At 32.2% G+C, this 17,062-nt stretch overlaps 1 protein-coding gene and 1 pseudogene across 1 annotated transcript; both read left to right on the top strand.

Moving 5' to 3' along the window:
* Positions 1 to 663: 663 nt before the first annotated feature.
* On the top strand, positions 664 to 6,816 carry LOC143614081 (protein trichome birefringence-like 41). The gene is made up of 5 exons (XM_077087617.1): positions 664 to 914; positions 4,552 to 4,729; positions 4,834 to 5,009; positions 5,156 to 5,314; positions 6,414 to 6,816. The coding sequence occupies exons 1-5, from the start codon at positions 664 to 666 to the stop codon at positions 6,697 to 6,699; spliced, it is 1,050 nt and encodes a 349-aa protein (XP_076943732.1). The 3' UTR covers positions 6,700 to 6,816.
* A 648-nt stretch (positions 6,817 to 7,464) lies between these two features.
* On the top strand, positions 7,465 to 17,062 carry LOC143614083 (protein ROOT INITIATION DEFECTIVE 3-like; annotated as a pseudogene).

The raw sequence follows: 17,062 nt of genomic DNA, 5'->3' as shown, positions 1-17,062 counted from the left end.
TTTGATTTTAATGACATAATTGGTATTTGAGAAATAGTTTTAAAATTTAAGTAATAAGAAATATATACGTGATACATTTTTTTTTCACTTGCATTATGCACTTATTGATTAACTTTATTTATATTTTTATTATTTAAATCATCCCATGTAATACACGAGGTCTAAAGCTAGTTATTAATATATTGAAAGTATATCTGTTTAAGTTTTCAAACATATCTGAGCTTGATAAATGAATTTTGGGCTTGAGCTTGTTTATTGATAGTAGCCTAAATAAAGGTTTGAGCTTAGACTCAAACTCGTTTAAACTCGCCTCGATTCAATCTTTTACCAAACCAATCTCAAGTAGATAAAAAAGAAGATCATAAATCGTTTACCCACGTCTCTTGATCTACCCCAAATAAATCATCTAAACCTACATCATGCTGGATTTAAAACCTCAATCACTAATATAACGGGGAGACACCTTACCACTTGCCGTTGTCTCAATTGGTCCTTTCACAAGAATTTATGTTTTATCAATGTTTTCCTTCAATATTTAAACCTTTTAGCATGTTGTTTATTACAAAACTAATACCACATGGAAACCTTACCCTATAAATACCCCTCCCCACATTCATTAACAGAATAACCCACAAACAAAAAAACCATTTTCTCCTCTCTACAATGGAGTCAAACTCAAATACTCATTTGAGTTTCTTATTAATAATTATAACCACCATTCTATCCTCATTAATAGATTCAGCAATCGCCTGTGACATGTTCAAGGGAAACTGGGTTCTAGACCGTTCATATCCGCTCTACAACGAGTCCACATGTCCGTTTCTAGAAAAAGAGTTCAACTGCATCAACAACGGCCGTCCTGATCGTTGGTACCTTAAATACCGATGGCAGCCGCACGGATGCCATCTTTCCAGGTACTTTTGTTTATCCTTTGTTGTCGCTATGTTCATGTTTGTTTATTTAATAGTGACGGTGTACGTTGAGTGATTGCTGGTAGGGGTTGGTTTGTTTCCCTCCAGTTGGTGGAGGTCCCCTAGTACTTTAAATTTTGAGTGGTGGGTTTATAGCTGTCATTTGTGAAAGGAAAAATTTGTGAGATAAATGTGGTTGTTTTATTTGGTGGAGATTAGATTCCTTTTTCATTATACACTTTTAATTATGGGGTTAACAGGATTAGAATGTTATATTTTAATATTTTATAACAGCAAACTAATCTAGTTTTAAATACTCCAATAAACCATACATGTCATATGTCTAAAACTTGTAGGATTTAAACCCACCCTTAATATTTTATAACACCTTAATACCATAGCATGTCCCTTGTTTATATTCGAGTCCCTTGTTTATATTCGATGTTATATCGATAGTGACATTAGATGTTTATCTCTATTAGAGTGGTGCAATGTGGGTTCGAGTCTAATAAATGGACATTATGTAGATTTCATGATAATTAAGAATAGATTATACAAATTAGAAAAACAGATGTTAAATTAAACAATATGTAATTACTATGTCATCTTCAAAACTCATTAGTTTTTTCAGTTATTGAATTGTAATGGTGAATATACAAATAATATTTTTTATATATCAGCATGTCATATTTTATATAAAAACTTTTTTAACTTTAAAAATAGAAACATTGGTGGTAAAAAAAACATATTTATTTACTTTCATAATATTATTTGACATTGATTCCATCTTCTTTAGGATGGAAACAATTATTACTTTTTTTTTTAATTCCCACCGACATTCTTTTGAAGAATATAAAAGAAAACTAAAATAAATGATTGGGTTTGGGAACATGCAATTGAGGACATGGATCTCAGAAGGTCATTATAGTAATTACACTCTACATCTCATAAAATATTCAGAACTTATGATTATTAAAACAAATTTAAAGTATATGTATCTATGGAAAAGTCGTCCTGGTGTCCTACATTATTACTTATGTTTATTATATTTTAAAATTGACTTGGAAAGATTTATAAATCCAGACAAAACGTATTCATGTGAGCTTAAAAAGCATGGCACGTTAACCTATGTGAGTTGTCACGGAGGATGTCTTCCTCGGTTCTCTGCACTTTTCTTATGCTCTTTCCCTCCAGAAAAAAAAAAAATTCCTTTTGGTATTTTTAAATATTGACAAAAACATAAATATATTAGTTTTACTTGTATACTTTTATAGTTTTATGGAGTATTTCCCAAACTAGTGTTGGTGAAAAAACTATTTACTAAACTGGTGTTTCTTAAAAAGTATTTACCAATATAGTGTTTTTATTTATTTTTGTATTTATTTTTCTTTTTATATATACATATTAATTAATTTTATTAGTGTTGTACTATTTTTTTTTTTAATTTTGAAGCTGCTCTCATTAACGTATCCTTATTAGTTTTTTCTTTTTTTCTTTTTTTTCCTATCAAGTGATTATAACTCTTTATTTTTATTTTTTTTTTAATTTTAATAATCCATGTCAACTATAAGAATCAATCAATATAATTAAAAAAAAAAATAGAAAACATAAAAGACTAATCGAACATCAAAACTTGACCCGCTAGGCCGCTATCGATCTCAATATTAAAAATAAACAAAATAAAGATGTAAACTACGTCTAATTAATACAACTCTGAATACCAAATAAAGATAAAAACGTCAAATAAAGTCGAGTTTTTTTTTGTCCTTTATATAAGTTTTATATATAATTCTTGTAAAAAATATTAATGAGCTATCTTAAGCTTTCTGTAGAGTTCGAGCTCAACTTTTCAACTTATATTGGTTAAAGAGATAATATGAGAAGAAAATTCGGACCAATAAATTCGTTATGGTATTCATTACCCAGTTTTGTTCAAATTTCATACTGATATTTTCGATAACGGTATTGTACTGATCTGATCCCTAATTGTATACAAATATATTTATTGTTTTTTTACCTTGTTATGTGAATTTCTAATTTTGATAGTCTTTGATACTAATAATAATATATAATATGACAACTAATATTCGAAATTGTGAGACCTGCAAACTTAAAAAAAAACATGTTTTTTAATAAAAGAAAAAGATACAGATTATTTAATATTTTATTTAAAAGTATTAAAACTAGTTTGTTTTAATAAAGCTAAATGTCATTTAAGGATATTAGGAGTGAGAAATCAAGTTTTTATTCAAAAACACTAATTTGGTAAATACTTTTGAGGGGACATTATTTTGGTAAATATTTTTTTCATCAACACTCTTTTGGGAAAAAATTCTAGTTTTATGTGAAGATTAATATCAGTTAAACTAATTTAATGCAATTTTTATGGATATGTTTTGACACTAATGGTACTTTTTTCTTAAATATTAGGATAAATCAGTTTCGAGAGAGAAAATAACGAGTAAGATTTTGTAACCAATAAATAAACGTATTTATTATTTTCCCAATTAAAATTCTGAGAATATGGTTATATCTAGAAATTTGGTTAAAAAGGTAAAATAAAAATTTATTTATTGTTAATCATTTACTATTACATTTGTTGTCTTTTTTTCTTTCCTTATAAACTTGTTTGGTATAATATACTAAAAATTATATTTTATTAGGGTGGGTTCGTTGGGGAACCGCAAGAAGTGAAAAACCTCACTATGCGTTTTACATTTAAAAATTTTATTATAAAAGCCATATTTATATGCAAATAACTCCTTTTTTAAATAATTTTTCATGTATATAAACTTATGTATAAACCGTTTTAATAAAACTTAAAAAGTAGTTAACACCTTCTACACGTGCTTATATACAAAATCTCTGAAAAAAAAGTTTTGCAAAAATGACATTTTTTTACGTGTAAAAATGAGTTTTTATGAGTTTCTCTCGCCTATAAAATTCATGGTTTTAGTTTCTTTATTTTTTTTTTTGGGTCATTATCAATTAAAAAAAAAACAAAAGTATGAGACGAAAATGGTCACATCATATCCGAATCCGTGTGATATCTTTTGTTTTGAAAACATATTGATGCTTAAAATAATATAAATGTAAGATTGAGTTGTGTTTTTTTTTGGGTGAATAAATGATGGAATTGTGATATAAAGGCCTGAAGGGGGTACTCACTTTCTGCCTTTTGGACTATTGGGGCATGAGGAACTAGTGTGTAAGAATTATGAAATAATATTTTAGTTTAATCATAACTCAAAAAGACTTTTAACAAAAATACATATATCGGTTAAGTGGTCTAATCGGTTATCATTATCAACTCATATGTTGGCTTAACTTTTATCTTAAGCTTCTTCATAAAGATAAGATGGTAGCAACCATCACTATCTCAATCAATATATTCCATATTTGACATTATACAATATACACTTATAATTATCACCCTAAAGAACCAAAATTAGATGTGACTTATGAATGAACCTCATGTGATCATGCATGTGAGGTGTTCATTTGACAACTAACACTACACATATTTTACAACTATGAAATGATGCTTTTGTTTTTAAAACAATTTGAGAATATTCCACGAACTATTAATAAATATGTTATTATTTATTAACCATATTTATGCATTTTCTTTTTGTAATAGATTTGATGGTCAAAACTTCTTAGAAAAACTAAGAGGGAAAACCATTATGTTTGTAGGAGACTCGCTTAGCCGAAACCAGTGGTTATCGATGTTATGCATGATTCACTCGTCGGTGCCAACCGCAAATTACGCAGTCAATATCTCATTGATTCAAGATATGACCACTTACACCTTTACGGTATACCAATATACCTTTTAACTATGTATTTTATTTTTATTTTTTGTGCATGCTTAAATATATTTTCTTTTATTTTTTATTTGATAAGTGTGTGATAATTGTAGGATTATAAATTGAAAGTGACATACCATCACAACTTGTATTTAGTGGATACAGTAAAGAGAAGGTTTGGGAGAGTGTTAAATTTGGACACTGTGACAGCTGGCAAGTATTGGTTGGGTGTTGATTACCTTGTGTTTAACACGTGGCATTGGTGGAACCGTAGAGGAGCGAGTCAACCGTAAGTGGACATTTTCATTTTTATTTTAAAAAGGAGTGTATTATATCATTAGACATAAATAAAATAAAAGATATTCTCCCAAACTAGAAAAATAAAAATATTTAATGGTATATCTTAGTTGTGAAAAAAATTTCTCATGAATGTAGGTTTGATTATATACAAGACGGGGGTCGTATATACAAGGATATCGATCGTGTAGTTGCTTTCGGAAAGGCCATTGTTACATGGGGTCGATGGGTTGATGATAACGTTGTGAAGAACAAGACAAAAGTGTTTTTTCAAGGAATATCGCCTTCTCATTACAAGTAAGTTTGATTTTCAAAAGATATTTGCGTCCTGTTACAAGCGATATTATAGATAACAACGTAACATAACATGTAGCTACTACGCTTTACATTTTATTTGTATTTTAATAAATTATTTTATGCCCGATAAAAATAAAAAGAGAAAATCATCAGGTTAACCAAAAAGTTAAAACGAATTATCTTTTCTTCTTTTTTAACAAATTGACCATTGACTGAATTTTCTTGTGCTCACGTGGTGAAAAATTAGCATATGTTTCCGCCAACGTGGTAAAATTTTAAACAGTCAAACCCTTGAGCTGCCATGGCAATAATTTTAAGTTTTAATATTTGAACTTTTTATTTTTTCAAAAACTTGAAGCGTTCATAAAGTTATTAAATTATTTTTAACAATTTTCAGGCTTTTAATACTTTTTAAAAAATTTAAGTTATATACTTTTTAAGTCAAGTATTTTAACATGTCCGCCTAAGTTTTGGTTATGTTTTAAGATTACTAAGTTTTAAGTAAATTTAGCTTTCATATAGTTTTAGAAAATTAACTTTATTTTTTTTAATATTTTTTAAAAATAAAACATTTTTAAACCTTTTTAATAATTTTAGAAAATATAATTTTTTAAATTAATTTAACTTTTTATGTATTTTAAAATGAAGTATTTAAATATTTTTATATTTCCTTTTGGTTTTTAGAAATATTAGTAAATATTAAAATTTAAACTTTTGACAATATTTGTTTTATAATTAAACTTCATTTTTGTGTTTGAAATCGAATTAGATATTCAGTTAAAATACTTTTCCTAAAACGTTTTGGTCAAACTCTTTGTTGTTCAAAAGAAATAAAAAACGTTTTGGTCAAAGGCTAGAAAAATATGCATGTGTTACTGTATAGTTGAGTAATTTTCCTAAAACAATTCAATGTTATTGCCCGTTTGTCTTTTAATTCAATGTTAAAGAATTTCATATTTCGATATAGTATAAATAAAGATATAATGTAAAGTTATCAAGTTAAAATATGTTGGTCAAATAGAACGCTTGTAATCTATTACTTACTTTAGCAGTCAACATAAGTATACAAAAATCTAAACCTTAAATTTTGAAATTACAGTGGCACTGACTGGGGAGAACCAAAGGCAAAATCTTGCTCCGGTCAAAAACTTCCCCTTTTAACCTCCACCTATCCCGGGGCCTCGTTGCCCGCATTGGCGACCCTCAAAAAGTCACTCAAAACCGTCAAGAAACCGGTCACGTTGTTAGACATAACCAACCTTTCGCAGCTTCGGAAAGATGGTCACCCCTCGGCTTACGGGTTAGGGGCCTTGGATTGCAGCCATTGGTGTCTTGCTGGAGTTCCGGATACATGGAATGTCTTGCTATACAACCTAATGTTTTAGGAATACAAAATTCATAATTATTCAATTATTGGATTTATATAGAAGATAATAAGTGATATACCACTATACTAGTATTGAGAATTTGTTTTGAGATGAGGGCATTGTTAATTTGATTATAGATACTGTTGCCATGGAAATAAATGGCAAAAATGTTATACCTTATCAATTCTTGATTTAAAGAAATGAAATATATACTTTTATTATTCTTTCTCTTACATCTCAAAGGATCAAAGGGTGCGTGTATAGGTACGTAAACCAACACCACTCAATACTCATACAACCTATATAAACATTATGATATGTATAATATGTCACATGCGTCACGACCATGTTTGACTACTTATGTCATACTATGTGTGGGTTTTGTGTTACTATAGGTAAACCATCTAAAGGTTTCTACATGAGAAAACTAGTCATATAGATTGTGTGTAGTCAGATCAGTTATTGTTGTGTCGGTATAATTCGTTATATCAACTGTAAGATTTGAACGGACATCACTCATACAACAGGTATAAACATTATAGCATGTATCATACGTCACGTGACCATGTTTGACTATTTATGTCATATATGTGCGAATTTTGTGTTACTATAGGTAAACCATCTAAAGTTTCCTACCGGAGAAAACTAGTCATATAGATCATGTGTAGTCACACCAGTTATTTGTGTCGCGAATTTTGTGTTACTATAGGTAAACCATCTAAAGTTTCCTACCGGAGAAAACTAGTCATATAGATCATGTGTAGTCACACCAGTTATTTGTGTCGGTATAACTCGTTATATGAACAATAAGATTTGAACGAACGTCACTCATACAACATGTATAAACATTATGGCATGTATAATATGTCACGTGACCATGTTTGACCATTTTTTGCATGTCATACGATGAAACCGGATTGTGTGTTAGTGTTTGTTTAGTAGGAACATATCAAAGGATTCACATGAATCATACAACGAAACATTTACAACCTTCCACCTTTTCTTGATCTATGTCCCAAAAAGTGGGTACTCAAAACAACAAAAGCTAAAAACACTCAAACCTTTGTTACAATGATGTCTATTCCAAATGCATATTTATTACATTTTGTTACCATAACCGTCCCATGACTTACTTCAATGTCATCACCACCACCATTGCCGGAAACAATCCTAAAAGCCACCCCTAATGGTCCGCTCACCGCCTACGATCCATACACTGCAACCGTCTTAGCTCGATACAATGGCAGCCAATGCCCACGTAACGGCATTACCATAATCGGAGACAATCAATTCGCGAGTTCACATGTCTCACCGGAGACCGGTGCCGGTTCTATTAATCTTTATTATTGGTGGTCACCGTCAGTCACACAGAATATTCCTCTCCCTGAACCGGTAGCTCCACTTGCGGCTACCGTGGACGGATCATATATATTTTCCGGTGGAGTTTCCGGTCGAATACACTCGGTAGCGCTACCTTCCGGCGACCTAATCCGGTATTTTTCCGCTCACCGGAAACCTATATCTTGCATCACAATCAACTCCGATGGATCTTTGGTTATTTCCGGGAGCGAGGACGGTACAATCGCGGTTACACCGACACTCCTGCTTCTAGATTGTTCTATCGATACCAAATCGAAAGGTTACAAGTTTAAAAGATTTGTCGGACATGACTTGTCCGTGACTGGATTAGCCACCAGATCAGGGAGATCCGATGGGATTATTATATCCAGCTCATTGGACTGGACATGCAAAATGTGGAGTGTCGTGACTGGGGCCCACCTGGAAACAGTGATGTTTCCTGGTGAGATAGGGTCCATGGTGTTGGACCCGTCAGATACGGAGTTGTACGCAGGTGGGACAGACGGGATGATATACAAAAAGAAGCTTAAAGTATACACGAGAAAAGAAGTTACATTGGGCGGAGACACGGTCGTGTGGGGAGGGTTGCACGATCGTGCAGTTACGACAATGATGATGTTAAATTATGGTAAAATACTTTTGACAGCTACCGAGGATGGAAAGATTTATTTATGGGAAGTGAATAGTGGTAAAATGTTAAGTGGTTTTGTTGAGAGGGTTGGTGGTGGTGTTAGCGGCGTTGGTGGTGAAACGCGGGTGGCGGTTTTGGGACAAAAGGAGTTGAAAATGGGGAGAGTAGTGGTTATGGTGGTGGGGTGGAGGTGGGCAAGGCGGTAAAGGAGGTGGTGAAAATGGAAGAGGTGGAGAGAGTGGCGGCGGAAGACCGAGGAAGGGCGATTAGCAACCTTGAATCGACAATTGAGATTAATGAAAATTTGCTTAATCTCATGCTTGAAGAAGCTGATGCAATTTCAAAATTAGAAACCATAAAATAACAACCAAACCTAAAGAAATTGTTACCTAAAAAGTCTTTTTGAACGCATAAAATTTATAATTTTTTTTATTTAATGATTCATATTGTTATAATTATAACATTGGTATTTTATAATCAAACATACTTAAAGACAAAAAAAAAATGAAAATGAAAAAAGAAATTACTAGTCTAATACAACCTGACCTAGTCCAAACTGAAAAATGTCTCAACGTTTTTTACCTGTCTATCTTGCAACCTCTAGTACTTGTATACAGTGAAGCAATTGGAAAAAGCTTATGTATATCCTTAGATGAGACATTGTTCACATGGTTATGATTCCTGTTGGCATTGTAAGGCCAAAATACTCATCAAAGTGTCATTGTTGGATATCATTTATCGTAGAATCTTCGATAGAAGCCAATAGTAAGATTAAAAGCGTTAGTTGAGCACATCTTTCGTGTAGTGATCAATTGAACACAGCTACACATTATTTTATGTGGAGAGTGACTTTTTCGAATATGATTGTGTGCCTCAGAGCCTACTACTGCTCTGTAAGAGTATCCAAACTGGGTTTGTAGATCCCAGTGACACTAAGGTGGTGGAAGGACTGAAAGACTAAGATGGAAGAGCGGTTACTGACTACCAAGACCAAGGTCTATACCCAATAGCAGATTTCGTAGCTGCCACCGTTGGAACCAATGAAGCAAATGATTGACCCATCATATCATCCAAAGAAACGAAAAATACCAAAAAGTTCGAATTCACAGCTAATAACATTGATTCAATTGGCATTGACATAATAGGAATATTTCGTCTATTAAAGAGGATTCCCCGAATACCTGAAATAGAGATGATCATATAAAATGTCAAATATTTGACAGGATCCGTTTCGGGAACGTAGAATGTAAGAGAAATTCAAATGTTAGAACTCCAGAACCTACATTAGAAAACATAGTTGATTAAATCGAGGATATTTACAATCTCCTCCTGTAACCAACTTGTCCTTCCTTTCTATTTCAAAGGCCTTTTTGCGTCACAACTAATAGAAAAAAACAACTACTAGAATATTGTTGTTTTTGCAAATAGATCAACGGCTTCCTTAAAGACTTCACCTGCTACTCCGTTTTGGGTCAAATTATCTAACAGGTACTCTAAAAATCCAATATTGTTGCTTTCGCCATGTAAAACTTCGGTCGCAACCATAACATCTTGGGCACTCTTGTCAGTCCGTAAAAGAGAGAAACATTGAATGTAAGAGAGACGGAGAGAGGTGGCGAGGCCTATGACAGGTTTGCGAGTAAAAACCTTTATATGAAAGTTTATGCCCTCCAACCTACTAAATATGGTCTAAGGAGAAAAATTGTGTCCAAGTTATCTAACATACAAATGGTGACACCCGACATTTTTAGGTTAATCCTGAACTAAACTCTGTTATCTCCGTTAACATCGTTAGAAAACACACATGCATATCACGTGTCACATGAGCATACACATGAGTCTGCCTGTGGACGTTGGTGGTATAACAAGAAGAACAAATTACAAATAATAATAATAATAATAATAATAGCAAAATGCATTTAAATATATAACTGTCATATGTTTTGTAACATCTCGGATTCGTTTATGTTTAACCCGATTCGGGAATGTTATTCGGATCTTTCGTATTAATAAAAACTTGGATTTATTAGTAATTAACTATGTTTAATTTAATTTGTATCTTCATAACTTTCAAACTCATCAAGCAACTCTTAGAAACCCTTAAAATCACTTAAAATGACTAAAATAACGCATTTATAGAAGTACATGGACTAAAAATGACAATTTTGAAAATATGTTTTCTTTTTTAACCTTAGAGTAGCATGAAGGGGAAACCCCTTCCTTCTTAGTGTAGCTCTAAGAAACTGTCAGATCAGCAAAACTGGTTTGATTTCGTTTTCAATGCTAAAACATGCCTATTTTGACCTTAATCCTGAAAATTAAGCCTTAAGTTAAGTCATATGATGTTATAACATGTTCAAGTTCGTTTTCTTGTTATTATAACATAAATATTTGAGTTATTAGGCCTGATTTCGTCATCAATGAATTATTTCGTCTCCTAATCGAGTTGTTTACCTAATAAACAAGTTTTAACCCTTAATATTTAATCAAAACATGTCATAAACCCTAAGAGCTATTGTAGCATCAGCCACCATCTCTCTAAAACACAAATTTCATCTCCATTATTGACGAACGCTTCCAGTTCTTTAAGCCTTCGCTTGACTTTAGTGGTCAAGACTCTTTGACTCGCATTTTCTCATTATTCTAATCATCGTTCGGGTAAGTTGTATTATGTGACAAGTGTTTTTATTTACTAAACAATCAATTTCATCAATTGAAGGAGTTTTGGTGGTCAATTTGATTCCGACTCGTTAAAGGGCATAAAAGTCAATTTTTGTGATTTATCAATTACTATCTCTTCTGGTCAAAAATAGTTTTCGGGCCAGAAGACATTTCGCTTATCATGAGATGTTGAGTGTACTGTTCAGAACCCGACTCCATATTGGAATTTCGGATTCTGAACAGTTCAATCTCACTTAAATATTAAAAGTTTCATATTTTGAGTTGTATGCATCCATTTGAGATTATTCCATCAACTATGTTCTCGTTTTTAATTCTAGTTTATTGTCTCAAAGTTACAGGTTATTATGTGTCAGATCAATCAACACATTAAATTCTTCGTTTAATCTTATTTTATTATTATCTCGCCCCCATATCCAGCAGTCATGGATAAGACAAAATGTGGTCCTGACACTGTAACACGTGGCCGTGCTTGGGTAACACGGGGGTGTGCCAGACCACCGGCTCAGCCTATAAATAGAGGAACTTATTCATTGCTTAGACGGGAATTCCACTTAAACACACACACTTTGCGCTTATAATCAAGCATTTTGGAGTTGATTAAAAGGTTTGGAAGGTCTCTACTCGATTAGAAAGAATAATTATCATGTTTGTGGTTAGATTATCCTAATTCCATCTTGTTCTTCATCTAAGATTCATAACTAATTGAGGATTTCTAAAATTGATAATCAAATTGATACTTTGCTATTCGTATTAATCAACAACCAAATTTTGTTGGGTATTTAACATGTATATAGCTATCTATCATCTAAACATACTTTAATTTCTTGTTTTAATATATAAATGATTATGAAATTCATATAATGAACTTCATAGAATTTTCATTATTAACCATAAACAATTGTATGCATAGTTTTGTTATTTTAGATTGGTTCTTTAAAATGTCACAATAATTATATATTCATATTCTTAAGATTATGGTAAACATAAGTAACTATCTTCGTATAAGAAATAAGCATTCTTTTAACAAAGTCTTAGAAGTCTCCTAGCAATTTATTAATTATCACACATTTAAAGTACAGTTATGAATTGTTGAAAATAACTATTTTTGGATTAAATATAGTTTCATACTTTTATACATGCATACATACATATATACATACATACATATACATATGCATGTGTGTGTGTATGCATATCTTATTTATATTTTTGTATAAGTATCTTATGACATAATTTATTTTTATCATTGTATCATATTTATCTCATTTATACCTTTAACTATAAAACGAAGTCCCCAAAATGCTCATGACCTTAGAAACTAGAAGTTGTCCGTATTCGTTTGAATATTCATACTAGTGTTATTCAAATTAGGATAAACCGTTGTAGTTTTCTCGTGTCAATCATCAAACTCGCTTTTAGGCTTTGTCATTCTCGCTCTCATATCGAAGTGAGTAATCATACCCTTTTTTACTTTTAAACACTTTGGGGTGTATCATGTACCCTATTAAACAATCATGGCTTTGTTATTCTTTCAATCATGAAATTCAATCTATATATGTGTTTATTCATGCTACGTGTGGTGATGCGCTGTGTTGTGTTGGTTGTGTTGTGTGGGTATTCAGTCAATAAATCAATTAAGTGTGAATCATTAACTTAATAATCCATCGCTAACGATGATAGATCTATCTGTGTGACGCCCGTCCGAATTTGACCGGTTTTGGCATTCGGACGATCAGAACCGACATAGCATAACTTCGGGTTATGAACACAAGTCAACAAGGTTTGATCATACATGTTATTCAATCATATGCGTTAGTCAATCATACGTGCTTAGATAAACATTTAACATGTTGAATTGCGTTTTCAATCTATTATATATATATATGTGTGTGTGTGTGTCTCAATCTATGGTTTCTCACCAACTATTCATATAGTTAACAGTCTTATTTTATACATGATACAGGTATACAAGTTTGATGTTACTTTGAAGTTCAAAACGTAGTACCGCTATGGATTAGGCTAATAAAACAATAACGGTGTTATCTTTATGCTATGTTATTACCTTGAAACTGCTTGTGATGTGTGGCATGTTTTAATGTGATGAATGATTATTATAACTTTAATTAGTGTCATGTGCTATGAACCATCACCTTTCATGCCTCGACGTATAATCCGCCATCAGGTGGGGTGTGACAGCTAGCGCCATTCAGTGAAAACAGTAGCGATAATTTTCAAACGAACAAATGAAAACTCAAACGAACAAATGGAAAACATAGCAAGTAAAAGAAGACTAGAATGTTGGACTCCTCTCCTTAATCATCCCACGAGTCTCTGATATGCCCATTAATGAAAACAAATGCTCAATAGTTATTGCTGGTCCCGTTTATTGAAAATAGAAGCGACACTTTTCAAACAAACAAATGGAAACCACAACGAGTAAAAGAACACTAGAATGTGGGAATCATCTTTTAAATCATCTCACAAGTTCTTGACATCTCCGTTTAAATAAAACAAAAGGCCATCAGTCACTGCTAGCCCCGTTCAGTGAAAACAGAAGCGGAAATTTTCAAATGAACAAATTGCAAGCCAAACGAATGAATAAAACCATTACAAGTAAAAGACGACTAGAATATGGGAATCACCTTTTTAATCACCCCACGAGTCCCTGATTACCACGTTAAATAAAAACAAAAGGCCACCAGTCGTTGTTAGCCTCGTTTAGTGAAAAGAAGCAACATTTTTCAAACGAACAAATGGAAGCCCAAACGAATAAAAGGAAATCACAACATGTTAAATAAGACTATAATGATGGACTCCTTTCCTTAATCATTCTATGATTCCCTGTAGCCTTGTCCACTGAAAAAAAAATCCCACCGGTTGCTGTTTTCCCCGTTCAATGAAAACATAAGTGGCACTTTTCAAACGAAGAAATGGAAGCTCAAACGAACGAATGGAAACCGCAACGAGTAAAAGAAGACCAGAATGAGGGACTCACCTCCTTAACCATCCCACGAATCTTTGATATCCCCGTTCAGTGAAAGAAAATGCCCAATAGTCGTTGTTAGCCCCATTTATTGAGAACATAAGCGACACTTTTCAAACTAAAAAATGGTAGCCCATGCGAACAATTGGACACCACAACGAGTAAAAGAAGACTAAATTGAGAGAATCATCGTTTTAATCATCCCACGAGTCCCTAATAGCCACGTTCTGTGAAAACAAAAGCTCAGCAGTCGTTGCTAGCTCCGTTCATTGAAAACAAAAGCGACACTTTCAAACGAACAAATGGAAGACCAAACGAACAAATGGAAACCATAACAAGTAAAAGAAGACTAGAATTACGAACTCCCCTCCTTAATCATCTCAAGAGTCCTTGATAGCCCGTTCTATGAAAACAAAAGAGCAGTTGCTGCTAGTCCGGTTCAGTGAAAATAGACACGACACTTTTCAAACGAATAAATGGAAGCTCAAACGATGTTAAAACAAATAACCAAACCATACCCTGGTAAAATAAATTGTTTAGCCATATATACGAAAGAACCCTTGAATCTCTTGAGAGAGAGAATCTATTTTTTTTAACAGCTAATATCTTTTTTTATTTCAATTTTACACCATATTTCAATTGAGACTAGAATCCACAATTTTTTGGTTGAAAGCCATACACCTAGATCAAGCTAGTGGTTGTAGAGAGAGAATCTATAAATATATAAATAACAAAAAAACAAAATTATGAAGTTTATGCCTTCGTGGGCCTTGTGGCTTTTTATTAACTTTCTTATGGGCCATTGTTTCAACCTAAGCCCAATGTGATTAATTTTCTTCTTGGACCTCTCGGCCTACCTCACATCTTGAATTCAATATGATTCTTTTTTTAGCTGAACAAAACAAATAAAAAAGTAAAAAAAATAAATATTTCAACAATATTGTTCCATGTCTTCTCTTTTTTAAGTTTAAGTCTTGATATCATAATTCATCCAAGAGTGCTTGACCATTTTCATATCTTCATATCCTTAATTAATTATATCAGTTTACTTAACTAAAAAGTAGCATATATTGTCATATTGGGACATTAATAAGTGATCTAAATATGTGTATATAAATTATAAAATGCAGTGATCTAATCTTATCTTACAATACTAATAAAATAAAATGTTGAATCTTAGGTGTCAAGCCTACATTTCTCTTAATTTCTAATCTCTTATCTCGTTCATTCTAGCTATTCATAGGTCATGGGTCAAAATCATTTTGTCAAGCGGGTTATAACATAGTGTGTATTTTATAACATAGTGTCATTTTCATACATGAAGTTTGACCAACTATGCAACTTTAGCACATTTTTTAAATTTCTTGCAAATCCACACCGACTTTCCAAAGCATGCTATTTTAGTCATTTTCGTTAACCCATTTGTTTTTTCTTTTAAGTCTACATTAAATTAATTCATAAGTATTTGAGGAATCACAATTGAAATAAAGAACCTTTTTTTATTTTTATCGTTTGATAAATCCCGTGTAATTCACGGGTTCAAAAGCTAGTATGACCAGTGGCGGAGCCACACTGAGTCAACCGGGTTCGGCCGAACCCGGGTTTTTTTGGTTTTATATATAACATATAGTATCAAATTAACGAGCGAATCCATTATCATTTTAAAAAACCATTTGAACCTACTAATTATGAAAATTTTAGTTAAAAACTTATTTTAGTAATAACTATTTCTTTTATAAAATATAAAAAGCTTAAAAAACTATAAAAATAACTAACAAACATTATAAATTGGCCAATAATAATCCGTATACAATAAAAAAGCCCAAAATAATTAATGGATTTGGTCAATAAACCTAACCTAATTAACAAACATAATACTTAAATAAAAATTAAATAAAGAAACGAAAACAATGACCGGTCAATTTCTGTTTCTATCGACCAGATGAGTACGTCCTTCGTCTCATCGTCTTCGCTAGTTCACTTCAAGGCTTCAACCATTTCCTCATGGCCTCAGCACTCACTTGTCGGACTTCAACCAGACAACAACGACCAACACTCAATATGACTTTGTGTTTTTTTGAATGTTAATGATGTATACTTTTTTATGATAGTGATATTGAATTTTATTTATTTGACCGAATGACCGACCCGACCTGTCCGGGCTCGAAAACTTTGACGCCGGAAAAGAATCGAGCACCAAAATTCTCGAACCCATAGGAAAAAATTTCTGACTCCGCCACTGAGTATGACATAAACATAATCAAACAACACATAAAAAATTAACTAACATACCATGTCAAAATTGATGATGATCTTATTGATCTTACTAATCATATAGATCATGGAACCTTTTTAGGTATTAGGCATTGTTCATATTTTTTTGTGGCTTCACATACAAAATTTGATGGCGCCTCTTCATCATTACCGTCACCACCTGACTAACTAGTTATAGTAAATCCATCGATTTTTATAAGCACAATATATACACATTATAATGCATGCGTACATTATTCTATTTTTTGTCACGTTCATGCTTAAGTTGTTTAACCTCACACAATTGCCAATCGAGCCTGAAGGACCCTGGAGGTCTTTCAACATACTTTTACAACATAAATAAGTTATATCCCATTCCAAGAAGTCGAGAACACATAATATATGCACTTAAAAATAATAACAGTAACAATAATAATAATAATAATAATAACAGGGCCGGCCCGTATGTATAA

The sequence above is a fragment of the Bidens hawaiensis genome, unplaced genomic scaffold (assembly GCF_021521415.1).
Source record: "Bidens hawaiensis isolate Kalapana, Puna unplaced genomic scaffold, B.hawaiensis_p1.1 tig00038983_1, whole genome shotgun sequence".
NCBI lineage: Eukaryota > Viridiplantae > Streptophyta > Magnoliopsida > Asterales > Asteraceae > Bidens > Bidens hawaiensis.
Note: the sequence above shows the minus strand (reverse complement) of the source record. Positions and strands in the feature narration are given on the sequence as shown.

Coding starts and splice junctions, on each gene's coding strand:
- LOC143614081 (XM_077087617.1), top strand. CDS start 664: ATGGAGTCAAACTCAAATACTCATTTGAGTTTCTTATTAATAATTATA. Junction 915..4,551: donor CACGGATGCCATCTTTCCAG/GTACTTTTGTTT, acceptor TTTTTGTAATAG/ATTTGATGGTCAAAACTTCT. Junction 5,315..6,413: donor ATATCGCCTTCTCATTACAA/GTAAGTTTGATT, acceptor TTGAAATTACAG/TGGCACTGACTGGGGAGAAC.